Below are 19,442 nucleotides of genomic sequence, written 5' to 3' on the forward strand. Positions count from 1 at the left end.
GCGGTCAGGGATTTTCTCTGCCTTGTGATGACTGGGTGTTGTGTGATGTCCTTAGGTTAGCTAGGTTTAAGTAGTCTAAGTTCTAGGGGACTGATGACCATAGATGTTAAGTCCCATAGTGCTCAGAGCCATTTGGTAACCAAACAACTTGGACAGTAATTTAAACTTGTATACTGCATTATCAGATTGGGTTAGAAATTTGCATCATGCACAAAAAATTAATAAATCAAAGAATTCAAAACAAAGGTAACACCCAGTAGAAAATACGGGCTTTCTCAGCTTTACAGAAAATATTAGTGTCCAGCATGCGCACATGAAATGTTAAGATTTCTGCCAGAGCTGCAGGTACAGTTCTGCCATCAAATTCTCAGCAAGCTGTTCAGTTCATGGTATAACATCAAATAAGAATTTGTATCTATACTTACTTTAATTATTTTACTAATGTAACACGGAAATAGTCAGTGAAAGAAGCTGTAATGAGATAGTATTAACACTGTTGAAATTAAGTATTTAATGTTAATCTCTATGCAGTGTAACATAAGTGTGTTTTGTTACCAACCTAAAACCATATCATGTGTGTGCTTTATATTTTGTCTTTTTTTCCCCCTGCAGTAGGTCATGGGCTCAGTCTGTGGTTCAAGAAAGTGGATGATGTAACTTTGCATTATGTGAGGCCAGAAATGCTTTAGCATGTGTTGAGCAATGCATTCAGTTTGTGTTGTGGACAAGTGAAAAATTAATGCACATTCTCATGTTGAATTTTTACAGCTGTAAATTTGGGTACCATGAGGCTGCATTAGATTCCTGTGGTATTGAGAAACTGAGTGGGGCTGAAAATTGGACCATATGGAAGTTTTCAGAAAGACGCTTATTAGGTGTGTCAGATGGCACATTAAAAGTATATACAAAAAGCCGGTGGCTTTGCCAGTGTATATGACGTAAACTTATCCAGATGCTATAGATGTGGTATCTGTTCTTTTGAACATGTCTGAAAGAAGAGACCATTTTAATGACATTAGTTGCCAGTGGGCACTGATTTAAATCAATGGGGAAAGTTAAATCAATACACATGGGCAGCTGATGTTTTTAATTCCTTTGTGTCTTGGTTCATGGTGGCTGCTGACTCAAAATGGTCTCTGGGGCGTCTCTTCACTGCATTGCATTTGCTTCATTACAGATGCCACACCACGTTTTAATTCGTACAGGAATGGGCAAAATGCCACGTGTAATGAGAATAACAGTCAGTGGCCCTACATCAATAGTGTGTGGTTAAGTTGAGAAGTTGGGTCTGACAGGAGTTGTACTAGGATAGCCCATGCAGTTGCAGTTACCATTGTCTCTGGATGGTGCTGCCTGGTAAGTGGGAGACCTTGGTTCAAATTCCAGTCCAGAACAAAGCTTCAACTTTACCGATTGATTGAAATCAATGCCCACTGGCAGCTAATGTCATTAATTCCTTTGTGTCTTGAGAAATAGGTGTGTTTAATGCTGTGCTAAGGGCTTGGAACAAGGTTGATTGTGCAGCAAGTCATATCATTGCCGGAATTGTCATGGCATTGCTGGTAGTGAGTGAGTGAGTGAGTGAGTGAGTGAGTGAGTGAGTGAGTGAGTGACAAGCTACATGTCATGTTTGAACAGAAAACAAAGCAAGCTGCACACTCTTTGGGGTCAGAATTCCATTTTCCCAGGAGATCAGGCAATGAGAGGGTGACACAGCTTGATCATTTTTATAACTTAGTTCTTTGAATGCAGCAACTCAGTTTGAAACCTGATAAACCATTATTAATGGTGTGACTACTTGACATATTGCCTGACAGCTATGAAAGTGTAAGGCAGTCATGGAGGACAAGGTCTGAAAATCAACAGACACTAAAACATTTAATGGACATGTTACCATCTAATGAGTCATCTTGCTTATCATTGAGAGGAATGAGATGAGTGAGTTGCACTCTTTGCTACCAAAAAAAAACCCTTAAGAAATGAAAAATGCAAATGGTATCACTAGCAGGAATGTTACTTCATCAAATAATTATGAAAAGAGAATAGACAAAAAGGAGTGAAATGTTTTGGTTGTGGTATACCTGGACATATTAAAAAAAGTGTCGGTTAGACCGTCAGTGAGAGAGCACTTCGATTTCCTGCTGCTAATAAGGCGAGTACACCGTTCGCTTGTTACACATTTTTACGAGCTTCAAACAGGTACAACTTATTTTCAGTTATCTGGGTAGTTACTATTTTATTTTTGTAATTTCTTGCGTGTTTGAGTGCCTACTAGACACAACCTTTTATTTTAATAACAGTGTAGTGTACAGTATCGCCGTTGCTATCGACCCTCGTATCGTACAGGCTTTTGTTTGTTTGGTTAGAACAGCTCAGTGTCGGTTAGACCGTCGGTGAGAGAGCACTTCGATTTCCTGCTGCTAATAAGGTGAGTACACCGTTCGCTTGTAGGGTAAACATAGTCATGTGCAGGGACTGTGGTTGTTGTGAGCGGACGCAAGGAGAATTGGCCACTCTTCGGGGGCAGGTGGAGGCTTTGTCTGTTAGGCTCATCGAGCTCGAGGCGCAGGCGTCGGCTCGTAGTGGCGTTGGGGCAACTGTGGTGAGACCTATGCCTACTTCGGTGGCCTTGGAATCGCATGGAACCCCTGATGTCGCTGCGTCTTCCGGCAGTGAGCATCTTACCGGTCAGCCATCACTCCAGGGTGAATGGCGGACAGTGGTGGGCTCGCGCGTGCCTGGCCGAAAGGCGAAGGTGGGATCTGGCCGCGTGGCAGCTGCCTTACCCCTTTCCAACAGGTACGGGGTACTTCCTAGTGGTGATGACATCGTTTCCGAGCCACCACAGGATGCCTCGCCTGTTGGGCCAGTGGCCGATTCTCCGGCAAGGTCCCGACAGTCACAGAGGGCGGGCCTATTAGTTATAGGGAGCTCCAACGTTAGGCGGGTTATGGAGCCCCTTAGGAAAATAGCGGGTAGGTCGGGGAAGAATGCCAGTGTGCACTCGGTGTGCTTGCCGGGGGGTCTCGTCCGTAATGTGGAGGAGGCCCTTCCGGCAGCTATTGAACGCACTGGGTGTGACCGGCTGCAGATAGTAGCACATGTCGGAACGAATGATGCCTGCCGCTTGGGTTCTGAGGCCATCCTTGGTTCCTTCCGGCGACTGGCTGATTTGGTGAAGACAACCAGCATCGCACGCGGAGTGCAAGCTGAGCTTAATATCTGCAGCATAGTGCCCAGAGTCGATCGCGGTCCTCTGGTTTGGAGCCGTGTGGAGGGTCTAAACCAGAGGCTCAGACGACTCTGCGACTATAATGGTTGCAAATTCATCGACCTCCGTTATTGGGTGGAGAACTGTAGGGCCCCCCTAGACAGGTCAGGCGTGCACTACACACCGGAAGCAGCTACTAGGGTAGCAGAGTACGTGTGGCGTGCACACGGGGGTTTTTTAGGTTAGAGGGACCCCCCCTTGGGCGAAACGATAAAATACCTGACGGCTTACCAGAGAGGACATTATCATCGTTGATAAAGAACGTCCGTCCTCAGAGACCAAAAACAGGAAAAGTCAACGTAATATTGGTAAACTGCAGGAGTATCCAGGGCAAGGTTCCTGAATTAGTATCTCTTATTGAAGGAAATAGTGCGCATATAGTATTAGGAACGGAAAGTTGGTTAAAACCGGAAGTGAACAGTAACGAAATCCTAGACACAGAATGGAATATATACCGCAAGGATAGGATAAACGCCAATGGTGGAGGAGTATTTATAGCAGTAAAGAATTCAATAATATCCAGTGAAGTTATTAGCGAATGCGAATGTGAAATAATCTGGGTTAAGTTAAGTATCAAAGGTGGGTCAGATATGATAGTCGGATGCTTCTATAGACCACCTGCATCAGCAACCGTAGTAGTTGAGCGCCTCAGAGAGAACCTGCAGAACGTCGTGAAGAAGTTTCGTGATCATACTATTGTAATAGGGGGAGACTTCAATCTACCAGGTATAGAATGGGATAGTCACACAATCAGAACTGGAGCCAGGGACAGAGACTCTTGTGACATTATCCTGACTGCCTTGTCCGAGAATTACTTCGAGCAGATAGTTAGAGAACCAACTCGTGAAGCTAACGTTTTAGACCTCATAGCAACAAATAGACCGGAACTTTTCGACTCCGTGAATGTAGAAGAGGGTATCAGTGATCATAAGTCAGTGGTTGCATCAATGACTACAAGTGTAATAAGAAATGCCAAGAAAGGAAGGAAAATATATTTGCTTAACAAGAGTGATAGGGCACAAATCGCAGAATATCTGAGTGACCACCATCAAACGTTCATTTCTGAGGAAGAGGATGTGGAACAAAAATGGAAAAAATTCAGAAACATCGTCCAGTACGCCTTAGATAAGTTCGTACCGACTAAGGTCCAAAGCGAGGGGAAAGATCCACCGTGGTATAACAATCATGTACGAAAGGTACTACGGAAACAAAGAAAGCTTCATCATAGGTTTAAGAGTAGTCGAATCATAGCTGATAAGGAAAAGCTGAACGAAGCGAAAAAGAGCGTAAAGAGAGCAATGAGAGAAGCATTCAACGAATTCGAACATAAAACATTGGCAAACAATCTAAACAAGAACCCTAAAAAGTTTTGGTCATATGTAAAATCGGTAAGCGGATCTAAATCCCCTATTCAGTCACTCGTTGACCACGATGGCACCGAAACAGAGGACGACCGAAGAAAGGCAGAAATACTGAATTCAGTGTTCCGAAACTGTTTCACTGCGGAAAATCGTAACACGGTCCCTGACTTCAGCCGTCGCACGGACGCCAAAATGGAAAATATTGAAATAAACGATATCGGAATTGAAAAACAACTGCTATCACTTAGTAGCGGAAAAGCATCCGGACCAGACGAGATACCCGTAAGATTCTACAGTGATTATGCTAAAGAACTTGCCCCCTTTCTATCAGCAATTTATCGTAGATCTCTGGAAGAACGTAAAGTACCTAGCGACTGGAAGAAAGCGCAGGTCGTTCCCATTTTCAAGAAGGGTCATAAATCAGATGCGAATAATTATAGGCCTATTTCGCTTACGTCAATCTGTTGTAGAATAATGGAACATGTTTTATGTTCTCGTATTATGACGTTCTTAGATAATACAAATCTCCTTCATCATAACCAACATGGATTCCGCAAACAGAGATCATGTGAAACTCAGCTCGCCCTATTTGTCCAAGAAATTCACAGTGCCGTAGACACTGGCGAGCAGATTGATGCCGTATTCCTGGACTTCAGGAAGGCATTTGATACGGTTCCGCACTTACGTTTAGTGAAAAAAATACGAGCTTACGGAATATCGGACCAGGTTTGTGATTGGATTCAGGATTTCCTAGAAGAAAGAACACAACATGTCATTCTTAACGGTTCAAAATCTGCAGATGTAGAGGTAATTTCGGGAGTACCGCAAGGAAGCGTGATAGGACCTTTATTGTTTACAATATACATAAATGACTTAGTTGACAACATCGGTAGCTCCGTGAGGCTATTTGCAGATGACACGGTTGTCTACAAGAAAGTAGCAACATCAGAAGACTCGTACGTACTCCAGGAGGACCTGCAGAGGATTAATGCATGGTGCGACAGCTGGCAGCTTTCCCTAAACGTAGATAAATGTAATATAATGCGCATACATAGGGGCAGAAATCCATTCCAGTACGATTATGCCATAGGTGGTAAATCATTGGAAGCGGTAACGACCGTAAAATACTTAGGAGTTACTATCCGGAGCGATCTGAAGTGGAATGATCACATAAAACAAATAGTGGGAAAAGCAGGCGCCAGGTTGAGATTCATAGGAAGAATTCTAAGAAAATGTGACTCATCGACGAAAGAAGTAGCTTACAAAACACTTGTTCGTCCGATTCTTGAGTATTGCTCATCAGTATGGGACCCTTACCAGGTTGGATTAATAGAAGAGATAGACATGATCCAGCGAAAAGCAGCGCGATTCGTCATGGGGACATTTAGTCAGCGCGAGAGCGTTACGGAGATGCTGAACAAGCTCCAGTGGCGGACACTTCAAGAAAGGCGTTACGCAATACGGAGAGGTTTATTATCGAAATTACGAGAGAGCACATTCCGGGAAGAGATGGGCAACATATTACTACCGCCCACATATATCTCGCGTAATGATCACAACGAAAAGATCCGAGAAATTAGAGCAAATACGGAGACTTACAAGCAGTCGTTCTTCCCACGCACAATTCGTGAATGGAACAGGGAAGGGGGGATCAGATAGTGGTACAATAAGTACCCTCCGCCACACACCGTAAGGTGGCTCGCGGAGTATAGATGTAGATGTAGATGTAGAACTGTAAAGAAAAAAAAAAGGTCCATAGCCAAAATAAGTGAGCTGAATAACAAGGCTTTCATTGCTGAAGTAATGAGTTCAGAATTGATAGAGGACTCATGGATCACTGGTTGTGGAGCAACGTATCACATTTTATAAGAAAATTGAGGGGTATACATAGTTTACTAAATTTGCAAAACCACTTCAGCTCTGCATGAGCAATGATTTGGCAATGAAAACACTAGGAAAAGGGGTTGCCTATGTATTTTGAAGGTTTCTTTATGTCGAATGGATGGGAGAAGAAATCTTTTTCCTGTATCATCTGCTATGGACAATAGATTAGACTTCTATTTATTAAAAGACAAGTGCGTTCCAAAACAAGGGCATAGTAAAGCATTTAGCATATTCAATGGAAACTTATTGAAGATGATTATTCAAGTAAAAAAAAAAATCCTTCTTGTAACCCTGGAGTAAATCTTGCATGAAAGGAATAGTTGCAAATTTGGCATGAACACTTGGGTCATATGAACAAATGTCATATCCAACAATTCTTGAAACAATGTGGTGCTGGAGGCTTTGGTGAAGAATATTGTCAGTCTTCTGTTACAGTGAAGTAGCATTGCAGCAGTTTTCAGTCACAATAGTATTGTGCCACACAACCTGGAGAAGTGTGGACCTATGGTGTATAGATCACTTGGTGGAGGTGAATATTTTTCTGCTTTACTTTTTCAAGATTATGCATAGCATATTTTTTCAAGCAGAAGGCTGAGACTCCAGAGAAGATTGCATAAATGGTGAGCACTGTGAAGGATCTTTGGATCATTCACAAAAATCATTTCAATGTAATGGTGAGTTAGAATTTGATGATACTGGAGTTAAAGATTAGATGACAATAAATCATATATAAGTGTTATACAACTCACAACTCATCATCACAAATCCTTATACCACAGAGAAAAATGGATGTGCTGAGCATACCAACAGAACTGTTGTGGAACTAGCTCAAACCATATTGCTAGCTAAAGGTCTAAGTTTTTGTGGGCAGCAATGGCACAGAATACCTTGTAGGGTGTTTTGTCACTCACATCTCTCTTACCATTTCTATTTAACAAACAGATGGCTGTGGTCATCACTGCTGCCGATAAAAACTTAGGCAGACCCTTAGCTACCTGGTCTATCAAGAAGACTGCAGTGACAGGTTGACGGTAGTTCTCTATGTTGACAATGGATTAATATCTGCAAGTATGAAAGATCCTGAAGTTTTCCTAAGGGATGTTCAAGAGGAGTTCAAGATTAAAGCTGAGCTAGTAGGATGTTTCTTAAATATTAATATTATATATCATGAGAATGGACCTATAGAGTTTAGTCAAGAAAGTTATACTAAAGACATTCTTCAGCCATTTAATGTGACAGAAGCAAATCCTGTGTCAGTTCCAGCTGAGCAATATCTACAGCCATGTGAGTTGAACAATGATAAACCAGTTAACGCTCCAAACTAAAAAGCAATTGGTGGTCTCATTTAGCTTGAGAGTACAAGGTCTTGACGGCCCATTAGGAGTCAGTTACGCATCAAAATTTTTAGAGAATCCTCAATAAAATCACTAGTCTTTGGTAAAAAGGATTCTGAAGTATATAAAAAGGTCATTGTCACTGAGTGTGAAGTATGATGCTAGCCATACAAACAGAAGGCTGAAATGTATACTGATGCTGATTGTTAGTGAAACAGCAACTTGACACTTATGAAGTGATTGCAAGATTTATTGGAGCAGCAGTTACCTAGGCTACTGAGTGGAAACAGTGCATATAACTGTCAACAACAGAGTCAGAACATGTGACTGCCAGTAGAGTGCCAAGAATAGGAATATGGCTATCCAAGATCTATGAAGAAATTTCACTTCTGTTCCTGCTCGTCTTGTTGATAATGCTCATGGCATGGAACTGGCTAAAAAACCTGAATTTCATAAGACATAAAACATATTGATGTTTTCATGCACTATATTCCTGAAAAAATTAAAGACAGAAATCTAGACATTAAGGTTGTATCAGGCAATAAGAAAGTTGCAGACATTCTCACCAAATGAATGCTATGTGTCCACCATCAGTATTTAAAATCATTAATTGGAATATATTAATCTCTATGCAGTGTAGCACATGACTGTCATTCACTGCTGTGCTAAGATATGTCTTCTTGTAACAAACAAATTTTTTTGTGCTTTATATTGTGCCCTTTTATGCTAAAATTTCTGAAATTCAGTTTTCCAAATAATTACTACCAGCATAATCATCATTGTCTCTAGCATAATCATATGACGAATGTTTCAGTAGCATGACACTGTGCTGTAATTATAATAATTCATAAATATTTTTTCATACCAATGGTACACTCTCAGAATTAAATAATTGGTGTGGAAACATAAAAACTACTATTTGCCTGTGGTTTTTCAGGGCTTTCTTCTGCACAATACCAGTTACACTGAAGCAGTGCCAGCAGAACGTCCGTTCGTTAGGGACCATCTACAGGAAAATGACGATGATTCTGTCAAATTGAAAACTGACATTCGCAAGCTATCTGACATTACATATAATGGGAGTAGTCTTTATGGCTCTGGTGGACATAAAAGACATGCAGTAAGCTCAAGAGAGAATATACCCAACTATGGTACTCCAGGAATATATGCACATTTCTTTAACACTCTGGGAATAAATCCAAATATACCTTCACTGCAGTGGCTCTCACAGTATCTGCCATTTAGTCATCAAGGCAACCCAGTAACTGATCAGCGTAACCAAGTCTTCTATGGCTGGAACCCCTTCCTTCAAGGCACACATTCTACAGTTCACCCGAACCCCCTGACCCCTGGAAAATTTCCTCACAAAAATGATAAGCAGTTTGATAACAAAAATGGCCCTCAGAACTCTGCTGAAAATGTACCAAACTCTGGTGGAGCCTTGTACAATTATAATGGATACCCAAACACAAATTCTGGGAACTTTTACAATGGCAACAACTTACATGGGTCTAACATCAACAGTGGGAACCCACATGTCACTAGTAGTAATCCACAGTCTTTTGGGTGGAAGTACAAAATCCCTGGCCCGAACCAGAACTACCCTGGCCCGAACCAGAACTACCCTGGCCCGAACCAGAACTACCCTGGCCCGAACCAGAACTACCCTGGCCCGAACCAGAACTACCCTGGCCCGAACCAGAACTACCCTGGCCCGAACCAGAACTACCCTGGCCCGAACCAGAACTACCCTGGCCCGAACCAGAACTACCCTGGCCCGAACCAGAACTACCCTGGCCCGAACCAGAACTACCCTGGCCCGAACCAGAACTACCCTGGCCCGAACCAGAACTACCCTGGCCCGAACCAGAACTACCCTGGCCCGAACCAGAACTACCCTGGCCCGAACCAGAACTACCCTGGCCCGAACCAGAACTACCCTGGCCCGAACCAGAACTACCCTGGCCCGAACCAGAACTACCCTGGCCCGAACCAGAACTACCCTGGCCCGAACCAGAACTACCCTGGCCCGAACCAGAACTACCCTGGCCCGAACCAGAACTACCCTGGCCCGAACCAGAACTACCCTGGCCCGAACCAGAAGTACCCTGGCCCGAACCAGAACTACCCTGGCCCGAACATATATCAAGAAAATGCAAACAAGGATGAGCATAAAAATCCATGGTCACCAACTGCTGCAACTAATACAGTGACACCTCTCTACACTGGAGGTGTCACAGGGCCACAAACAAATGACAGTGCCTACTCCTGGCCACAGGATTCCAAAGAGAGTTCAACTGAAGTGACACCAATTGATGTAAGCTCCTATGGTGAATGAATTTCACCTCACTATCTGACATTTCAGCTAGGGTGTTACTATGTATGTGGATTGAAAACATAGTCACTCTAAAACATGCCAGTACTTTCTGAGCAAAATATGCATTTTTTCTAGAAGAAGACTATGCTCATTTCAGAGTAGTAATTGGTACAATTAAATAATGCACTATATAGTTTTAATTTTATAGACTATCATTTTCATAACTTAATTTGCAAGTGTAATGGGAAGTCAAACAGAAACAAAATACATGGGAAAAAAATAAATGGATTGTTTTTTCTTTCAAAAGTAATCACCATAACTGTTAATACATTTATCCTGCTGTGAGGCAAGACAGTCAGTTCCTTGATGGAAAAATGTTTGTAGATGCCTACCTTTTTGTGCAAAGCAAATTAATGGCCACAAACATCTTTCTTCGGAGCACGGAAAGAATGGACACGGAGATTCTATGGAGGATGTGTAAGGGCTCCCGAGTGAAACTTCTACAGTAAAGTCAAAACATTCTTGGCAACATGTGGGCACCCACATTTAGAAGTTTCACTGGGAATCCCTTACACATCCTCCACACAGTCCCAGCCTCTTCCCATGAGATTTCCATATTTTTGAAGCCTTTAAGAAAGAAGCTGCTGACCATAGATTTGCTTCAGATGACTGTGTACACTCCTGCATACAGCTGAGGCTCTGTAGGCAGCTGCAAACACTTGCCTGTGAAGCCATTAACTGTCTTGTCTCACAGTGGGATAAATGTATTAACAGTGATAGTGATTACATTTGCAATGACAAAAAATTTACTCTTTTTGTACATTTTCCTTGTTTTCATTTGACTGCCCTTATATAAGCCATAAATTGGAATTATATAGTGTGTGGCAGTCTCAGTCCTCTTAACTAATCAAAAGCTGCAGTATCAATCAGAATTAAATGCTTCTGTAATGCTGATCTCTGCTTCCAGCAACAATTGTTTACTGTACATAATATCGGCAGTTAGTTTTTATAGATATTGGTATAAGGGATTGATATGTGACTCGAGGACATTATTTGTATGTGAGCACATAGGGAATTTTGCCTCTTGCATATGGATAGTCACATTAGTGCATTAATGATAAATCTCATAAGACTGTAGTTGAGCTGTGAAAGATAATTCTTAACCAAGTTTCCACACACAGAAAAATTATTTAAAATCAGAGATTGTGTACTGTTTTTGCTACACACATTTACCGATGTCCAGATAATAGTTTAAAATTTGGAAAGATATGGTAGTTCGCTGACAATAGTAAGTTGTGTTATTAATTCAAACAGCATATGTTGAGAGATTATAAATAAATATTAATTTGCGAAGTATGTGACAATGTCAAAAGAAATTTAGATTTGTTTTGAATTAATTTTGCCATTAATCAGTCACATCTTTGCTGACTTTGTCAAATGTATATTTAGTAAACTGATAGTGGGTGTTCTCAGTGTAATGTTTCTTTTGTCATAAATTTTGAGTGATATGTATGACATGGTCTGTCATTATTAAAACAGATCAGTTAGCAGCATGCATGTGCTCCCAAATAATTCTCCTCAGTGCCTACATACTAACTAAATGAATGTGTAATGAAATGCTCTGGCCTTATTTTGATCTTTTTCTCTTTTCTCCATGAATCATGTATGGTAAGGAACTAAGACTGACAAGGAATATTAAAGTGTAATCAAATGAGGATTTTTGTAAGCTACCTCCTTAATCATTTAAGTACACTTCTGAAGATTCTTCCAATGAATCTCTGTCATGTGCCTTAACAGTTGTACATGGTTATTCCTCTTCAAATTGTTATGCACACTTATTCCTAGATATTGTATGAATGTAATGTCTTCCAGTGACTATTCTGTAATCATATAATAATACAATAATTGGTATTTCTGCCTTTTCCTGCAAGACACATTACATTTTTTTATGTTCAGGGTCAACTGCAAATCCTGCCTTTGTCATTGTCGCCAACATTTTTCGATATCAGCTTCCAGCACACTGCTCAGTATTTACAGCAGAGCTCTTCACCCTGTATCAGGCCACTGAATACATCCAGCGACGTGACTTTCCAATTGTGTCCTCCGCTCAGACTCTCTCAGCACCTCGAAAGTCTGTGTGCACTGTACGCTGTCTATCCCTTAGTGAAACTGGCCCACGAAAACTGTCATTTGCTCACTCTCAATGTAGCCACTGTGATGTTTGTGGGTTCCTGGTCATGTCAGTCTGCCAGGAAATGAGGCTGCTGATGCTGCTGCCAAGGCTGCAGTCCACATACCTCAGCCCATTAGTTCCTATAATCCCTCTGATGATCTCTGTGTTGCTGTCTGTCAGGAGGTGGTCTCACTTTGGCATTGCCATTGGAACTCCCTTCATGGGAATAAGCTCTGGATTCTTAAGCCTCTCCCTGCAGTTTGGATGACCTCCTCTCGGCCCTCCCACTGTGAGGTCATTTTAACTAGGTTGCGTATTGGGCACTGCCTTTTTAGCCATCGTCATTTGTTAAGGGTCACTACCCCACCATTTAGTACACATTGCATCCAAGTTTTAACTGTCCACCACTTGCTGATGGAATGCCCATTTTTTAATCATTTATTTTCCCACTTGGGTTTGCCACCTGAGTTATCAGCCATTTTAGAAAAGATGCTTTGGCTGTTGACCACATTTTACTTTTGTATCCATCATAGAAATATGGCAAAGGGCATTTAATTTTCAGTTCTGGACCACTGTTTCTATATGGTGTCTTTTGTAGCCCTTTCTCCACATCCCTGTTTTAGCTGTCTTCTCTCACTTCAATTGGGATTGACGTATAGTAGTTTTAACTCCTCTGTCTGCATTCTATAGTTTCAACTTGGACACACATGACCTTAGTTGTTTTTGCACCCTAAAGCAAAACAAAACAAAACTGCAAATCCCTGCACAAAGTGCCAGACCTCTTGTTTTGTTTTATAACCACATAATTAACAAATTTGTTTTGCTAATTCTTATTTTCCAACGTTTTATCTATTGACACTTGCTTAATAATCTCCATTTCTTATTTAGACTAAATTTTGCTTGAATTTATTATTCAGATTCTGATTCCACTGGTACCATTAGATTGGATATAGATCAGATTAATTAATAGTTTGATTAATTAAAGTTAACACTACAACAAGATATGTGGAAGACTTTGTGAACTAACTGGCATAATTCTATAAGATTATACACACCAAAAGAAATCCAAACATTCCAACTTTCATGTAAAGTTCTTTAAATTGCCAGAAACTAATTAACTGAAGAGATAATTAGTATTTAAGTTTACAAACAGCCCAATTTTCCATTGTAGATTTCATTGTAACCACTGTGAAATTCCAAATTTTTACTATTTGTTTGTTATTTTAATTTTTCTGCACAATAACTTACAGCATTGATTAATTAACTCACTAATGCTTATTTTAATGTAATACACCATGATTTTCAATATGTCATTCATACTTAGAAACAAGGGGATTCACATTCCTTAAGAATAGTAGTGTGCATGTATTGTTATAAATTTTTGACCATCAACATTTTCTGTAAGCCAGAATCACATAAGTTCTTGCAGTTCACTCAAAACAGTGAAATCTAACACAGCAGATTTTCAAAGTATAATACAAGAAATGTATGTTCTTATGCCCTTTACACCATCCTATAAGTAGTTGGCTGTCACCCAGAATTGTCAGTTTGTGGCTACACATTGCTTTATGATTATCAAGGGTATGGTATCTTATTGTCTCAAAACTAGTAATTGTTGGTCTCAATTAAACTCATTGTGGACTGGATTAATTCAACTACTGAAGTGTTAACTTCACCAATAAAGTATTATTGTGCAGTGATAAGTGTGAATTGTCATTTTCTTGAGTAAATGTGAACTGTGTTTTGGTACCACTTTGCCACTGTAATTGTAAATGTGCTAACACATTTCCATAGTTGAGGAATGGTCACTGGTAATAATAATTAGAATAAATGTGTGTGTCATTGCTGACTAAATTCACACACACACCACACACACACACACACACACACACACACACACACACACATTAGATGGTAGCACAGAACTGTCACTTGCCTTCTGCAAGTTAAGGAATACGGAATCTGTCTGTGTGCTGTTATAGACTTCTTTTGAGGTATTTTGGAATTTGTGTTGATTCATACAGAGGAGATTTCTATTCTCCAGTTATGCTAAAATACACAAGCATAAAAAGTATTCCAAAATTCCACACAGGCAGATGTTGAAGATACAGGCCTACAGTTTTGTTCATTTGTTTGACATCTTTTCTTAAAAATGGGTTGTCTTACACTTTTTCCAATCATTAGGAACACTTTGCTCCTTCAGAGACCTCTGGCACACTGCTATCAGAAGAGGTGCAATATTCTTTTCCATACTGTGTTAGTATCATAATGGTTTTCCATAAAATTCAGACTTTTCCTCTGTCGAGCAATTTCAGTAGGTGTTTTTCCTCATGGTAACTTACTTTGATAAATCATTTTGACATAAGTGCAAGAGTTAGAGGAAGAATCACATTCAATATACTGCCCCCCTCCCACTGTCTCACTACTTTATGGTGAGTTTGTGTTTGGCTACCAAAGGGCCCAAGTCTTTGCAGCACCTGTTCCATTTCCATGCTGCATATCTATCCTCCTGCTATTCTTCTTCCTCTCCCTTGGGGAATGTCTGGGATATTTTTTAGGAATGTGGTCTGAACTTTAGGTAGCCTGGCATCAGAACAGTCCCTCATCTGTTTTTTTTTCTTTCTGCATGCATCTTCTAGCCTTTCTCCACTTAAGTATTTGAGGTTTCTTCTTCTTCTTCAACCCCCCCCCCCCCCCCCCCCCCTCCGCTCCAACCCTTGTGTTTTACATGTAACTGGTGACTAGGTAACACACAATTCCCAGCCAAAGGTCAACAACTAGGGTTTGCATGTACCCCCTGGTACAGGCCTAGGCCAGGGAGGGGTGACTGACTGAGCTGTTACCTTCCCAAATTGACAGTTGGTCCTCTGTCAGGTGTTTTGGAGATGTAGTCAATCACATAAGGCAGGTGAGCCTCCCTCTGAGACGGGGCGGATCCTAGTTGAAGGAGCGCACCATCGGAGATGCTATCAGTCGTGGGGATTTTTTCACAATCACCCAGTCATCATCTGTATACATCTACTAAACGTAAACAGAATGAGGCTAAAGATTCAAAGACTTTCCCAGCTGCACCTCGGTTCAGTGTGTTATCCCATACTGGTCTGTGCTTTGCTGCAGCTAATCCACTTATTATTCAGACAGGTGTTGATGCAATGCAGGCCCTGTGAAATCGTGCTCTTCTTTACATAAAAGGACTTAGCTTCTGGAGACCATTTTTGACTTTAAAGCCCAATAACTGCTTACAGCTTCGCTCCTCCATGGCATCCTGTTCGTGTTGAGGTCCTTTGTAAGTTCAATTCTTTGTGTGGTGTTATTGACAGTCAGCCACTTGATGGTCTGACTGAGGAAGAAATCCTGAATTACTTCTCTGATCAGTGTGTCACTGCAGTCCATCAGGTAATGAAAAAGACTGATGTATCCTTAGTACCTACATCACTCTTTTCCTCATGTATCCTTAGTACCTACATCACTCTTTTCCTCATGTTTCATTGAGTAGTGCTTTCATTGGAGATGAAGGCAGGCTATGATATCATGGTCCAGCCACACATTCCCAACCTGATGAATTGCTACCAGTGCCAACATTACAACCGCACTTGCATGTGCTGTCAAAACATGGCCAAATGAGTTATTTGTGGGTGATTGCCCATCTTTCTCCTCACTGTATAAATTGTAATGGCGACCATGCCACCTCATCCCTTGAATATCATGTGTATCTTAATGACCAGGCTGTCTGGGAGTTCCAGATGAAGGAAACCTTACCTTACTCTATCGCTTGTAAGTTGTTGGCTAGTTGAAAGCCCTGCATTTTTCCATCTGGCACTTACAGTACCATTCTTGCTATGCCTTGCTCCACAAAGGACATGGCCACACAGACTTGTGACCTCAAATTCGGCACTGCAGTTGTAAAATTTCCCAGTTCATGGTAGTATCCTTGTTCCTTCTCCTACAGTGTGCAACAAGCCACCAAACTTTCGCCCCAGCTGCAATATCACTTGCTACACAACCGGAAGGCTAGAAAGGACAGAAGGAATACTCCTGCGAACACTTTTTACATTCCTTGAGCTAACAAACATCAAATTCTTCATCCGCCAACTGCAAAGGCTCTAAGAAATGAGTCAGAAGGTCTTCACCTTCCCCCACTCAGAAATGCTCTTAAATGGTGTTGCCACCTGATACCCACAAGCAGCTGACCTACATTTCACCAGTGCACACTACCTACTGTTTTTCTGCCCTGGAATTCACATGCCAACCCAGGGAGAATTCAGACACCTCTGTAGATCTTGTGGAACAGGATCCTCTAGCCTATGCACACCATAGCAGTGAGTCTTCAAAGGCTGGTACTCAGTAGCAGCTGATGTGACTACCCTTCATTTGCTCCCTCCTCCCCATTCCCTGCCATGACTCTCCTCCAATCAAATGTTTGCAGCATTAGATCCCACAAGGAGGAATTATGGCTGCTCTTGGAATTGCAATGTTCATTTGTTTCCTTCCTCCAAGAAACAAAATTGTCTTCAGAACCACTTTGACCTCTTGCATTTCTTTCCGATCTGGTTTGATCCCTCCCCCAAAGATGGAATTCCATCTCACGGGGGAACCACACTACTCACCTGGTATGACAACCATAACTAAACCAGCTCATTGAACACCCAACTGTAAGCTGTTGCAGTACGTATTATTCTTCCTCACTTTATCTTTTCTCTTTGCAGTGTCTACATCCTCCAGTCATTTGCTATCATCGGTACATACTCCAGTTTTTTGGTCAGTTCCCTCACTCCTTTTTCACTGTTTGGTGACTTTAATGCACACTATCCCCTTTGGGGCTCTCTCAGAACTTATCAGTTTGGTGCCCTCCTATGTGACCTTCTAAATAAACTCAACTTCTTAACACTGGAGCATCCACATTCCTTTCAGTCTACACACACACACACACACACACACACACACACACACACACACACACACACACACACACACACACACACACACACACACACACACACACACACGACCTCTTTTCTTCCATTTGGACCTTCACTGACATACTTGCCTGTTGGTTGAGTGGTCCATTGTCTCTGAAATGTACTCAAGCAACCATTTTCTGAGCACTAAGAGTTTGCTCACTCGTACCCCACATGTGTGTAAACCTAATTCAGTCTTCTAAAGCTGACTGGAGGCTTTATTCCTCCCTAGTGACCTTTGATGAACAGCATTTCCCCATTTATGATGACCGGGTAGAGTACTGTATAAATGCTATCCTTACCACCGCAGAAAATTCCATACCTTGCACTTCATCTGCACTGTGTCATGTCCTTGTCCCCTGGTGGACTGAGGTGTGCCACAACATGATTTAGATTAGATTAGAGTTACTTTCATTCCAATTGATCTGCAGTGAGGAGTTCCTTCAAAATGTAGAACATGTTGCAGTCCTAATTTTCATTTAGAGAAGATACTTAGAGAGTACTACATTTTATGAGTATATTAATGATTTAGCCCTCTGCTTAGAGTATGTACCAGTCAGTAAAGTAGCAAATCCCTTTGTTGCAGGGGGATGGTGGTGGACCACTCATGTGCCCCATCACCGACGACGACGGACGCTATGTTCAGGTTGGTATCGTGTCGTGGGGCATCGGCTGTGGAGGCAGCAGGACACCAGCAGTCTATGCCAGCTTATCCTATTTCAGAGACTGGATTGATAAGCAGTTAGAAGAAAATAAATTTATAAACATTGCCATACCACCACCAAGTGTGGATCAAGATGAAAGATTTAAAGAACCTAAGCCAACATGGGGATGAGGAAAGAGGACATTCTGAGCTTTAGAATACACCATAAAAAATATTTAAATGAAGATTTGGACATGTACTTCTTTTTCTTGGTTGTTCAGAAAACCATAAGTTAGTATGCAGTAAAGACCTTAGTTTATTTATGCTCTGTAGAATATTTGTAATTAAATTGAATCATGGATTCACACAAACAGGAAACACAAATTTCACTACATATTTCAAGCCTTTTAACAATATACTGCCATGCATGTATTTATAAATTGTACTGTTAGGGAATTTTTAATAATAAAAAGAAGGAAGTTTGCATGTCACATAATAAAGGCATAAACACCATATTTCTTTGTATTACATTTGTTAAAATAAGCAATCAGATGTGAGGGGTTTGTGACTCACTAAACACACATCAATCTCCCTGTTCTAAGTAGCATATTCCAGAAACACAAATTTTCAATAATAAAAGATAGTGCCTTGTGACATTCCTGTAGTTGCAAAGAGTGTTGCTTCCTGCACATTGACATCTGTACTGTACTCTAACGAAAGTACTCACTTTAATTTTTTTATGCTAGTGGAACAAATGTGGGTATTATGAAGCTCCAGGTTTCATAATAATGAAATGAAGTTCAGCAGAAATTTTACAATGTTGTCAATGTTTAGGCACTGATGCCTATAAATCAGTTTATAAGTGGTATAAAAAAAAATCAAAATAAAACATACAGATTCTATGAACTCTTCAGCTGTCAAAGGGGCCCTGACAAAAGTTAATATCACCAGCTGCAGTTCACTGCATATTGCCCATTGATCTTTGCTCTTGGATGGAGAGTCCTTGGCAGATTTAGAAGTAAGTTCAGGCATGTTCCATGGAGCTGTGTTCAGGCTCTTGCTGTTGATCTTGTACTTTAATGACCTAGCAGGCAATGTAATTGCAACTTCAGACTTTTTGCGGATGCTGCATCTACCTGTAAAGAAGTAAATACATGTGATACAAATGTTTTTACAAGTAGTTTTTTTCCTAGGCTGTGTTTGATGGAAGCTCGAAATTTAGAGCGGACATCAATGCAAGATGCATTTAGTGGTTTCCACAATGAAACATTGTCTCAAAATATGGTAGAAAACCCAAAGAGATTGTGGTCATATGTAAAGTACACCAGTAGTAAAAAAACAGTCAATACCATCACTGCACAATAGCGATGGAAATGTTACCGATGATGGTGCCACTAAAGCAGAGTTATTAAATAGTTTTCTGTAATTCCTTCATGAAAGAACTAGTAGTAAAAATTCTAGAATTCAAAACCAGAACATCTATTAGCATGAGTGACTTAAA

General features: G+C 41.0%; 1 protein-coding gene across 1 annotated transcript in view; it reads left to right on the top strand.

Moving 5' to 3' along the window:
* Positions 1–18,456, top strand: part of LOC126195307 (uncharacterized) — a 144,737-nt gene extending 126,281 nt beyond the window's left edge. Inside the window, exons 5-6 of the mRNA XM_049933867.1 lie at positions 8,788–10,167; positions 17,885–18,456. Coding sequence (XP_049789824.1) covers positions 8,788–10,167; positions 17,885–18,133 — 1,629 coding nt within the window. The 3' untranslated portion in view covers positions 18,134–18,456. The remainder of the gene's footprint in view (positions 1–8,787; positions 10,168–17,884) is intronic.
* Positions 18,457–19,442: the final 986 nt, after the last annotated feature.

This window comes from Schistocerca nitens, chromosome 7 (assembly GCF_023898315.1).
Source record: "Schistocerca nitens isolate TAMUIC-IGC-003100 chromosome 7, iqSchNite1.1, whole genome shotgun sequence".
In the NCBI taxonomy this organism is placed as follows: domain Eukaryota; kingdom Metazoa; phylum Arthropoda; class Insecta; order Orthoptera; family Acrididae; genus Schistocerca; species Schistocerca nitens.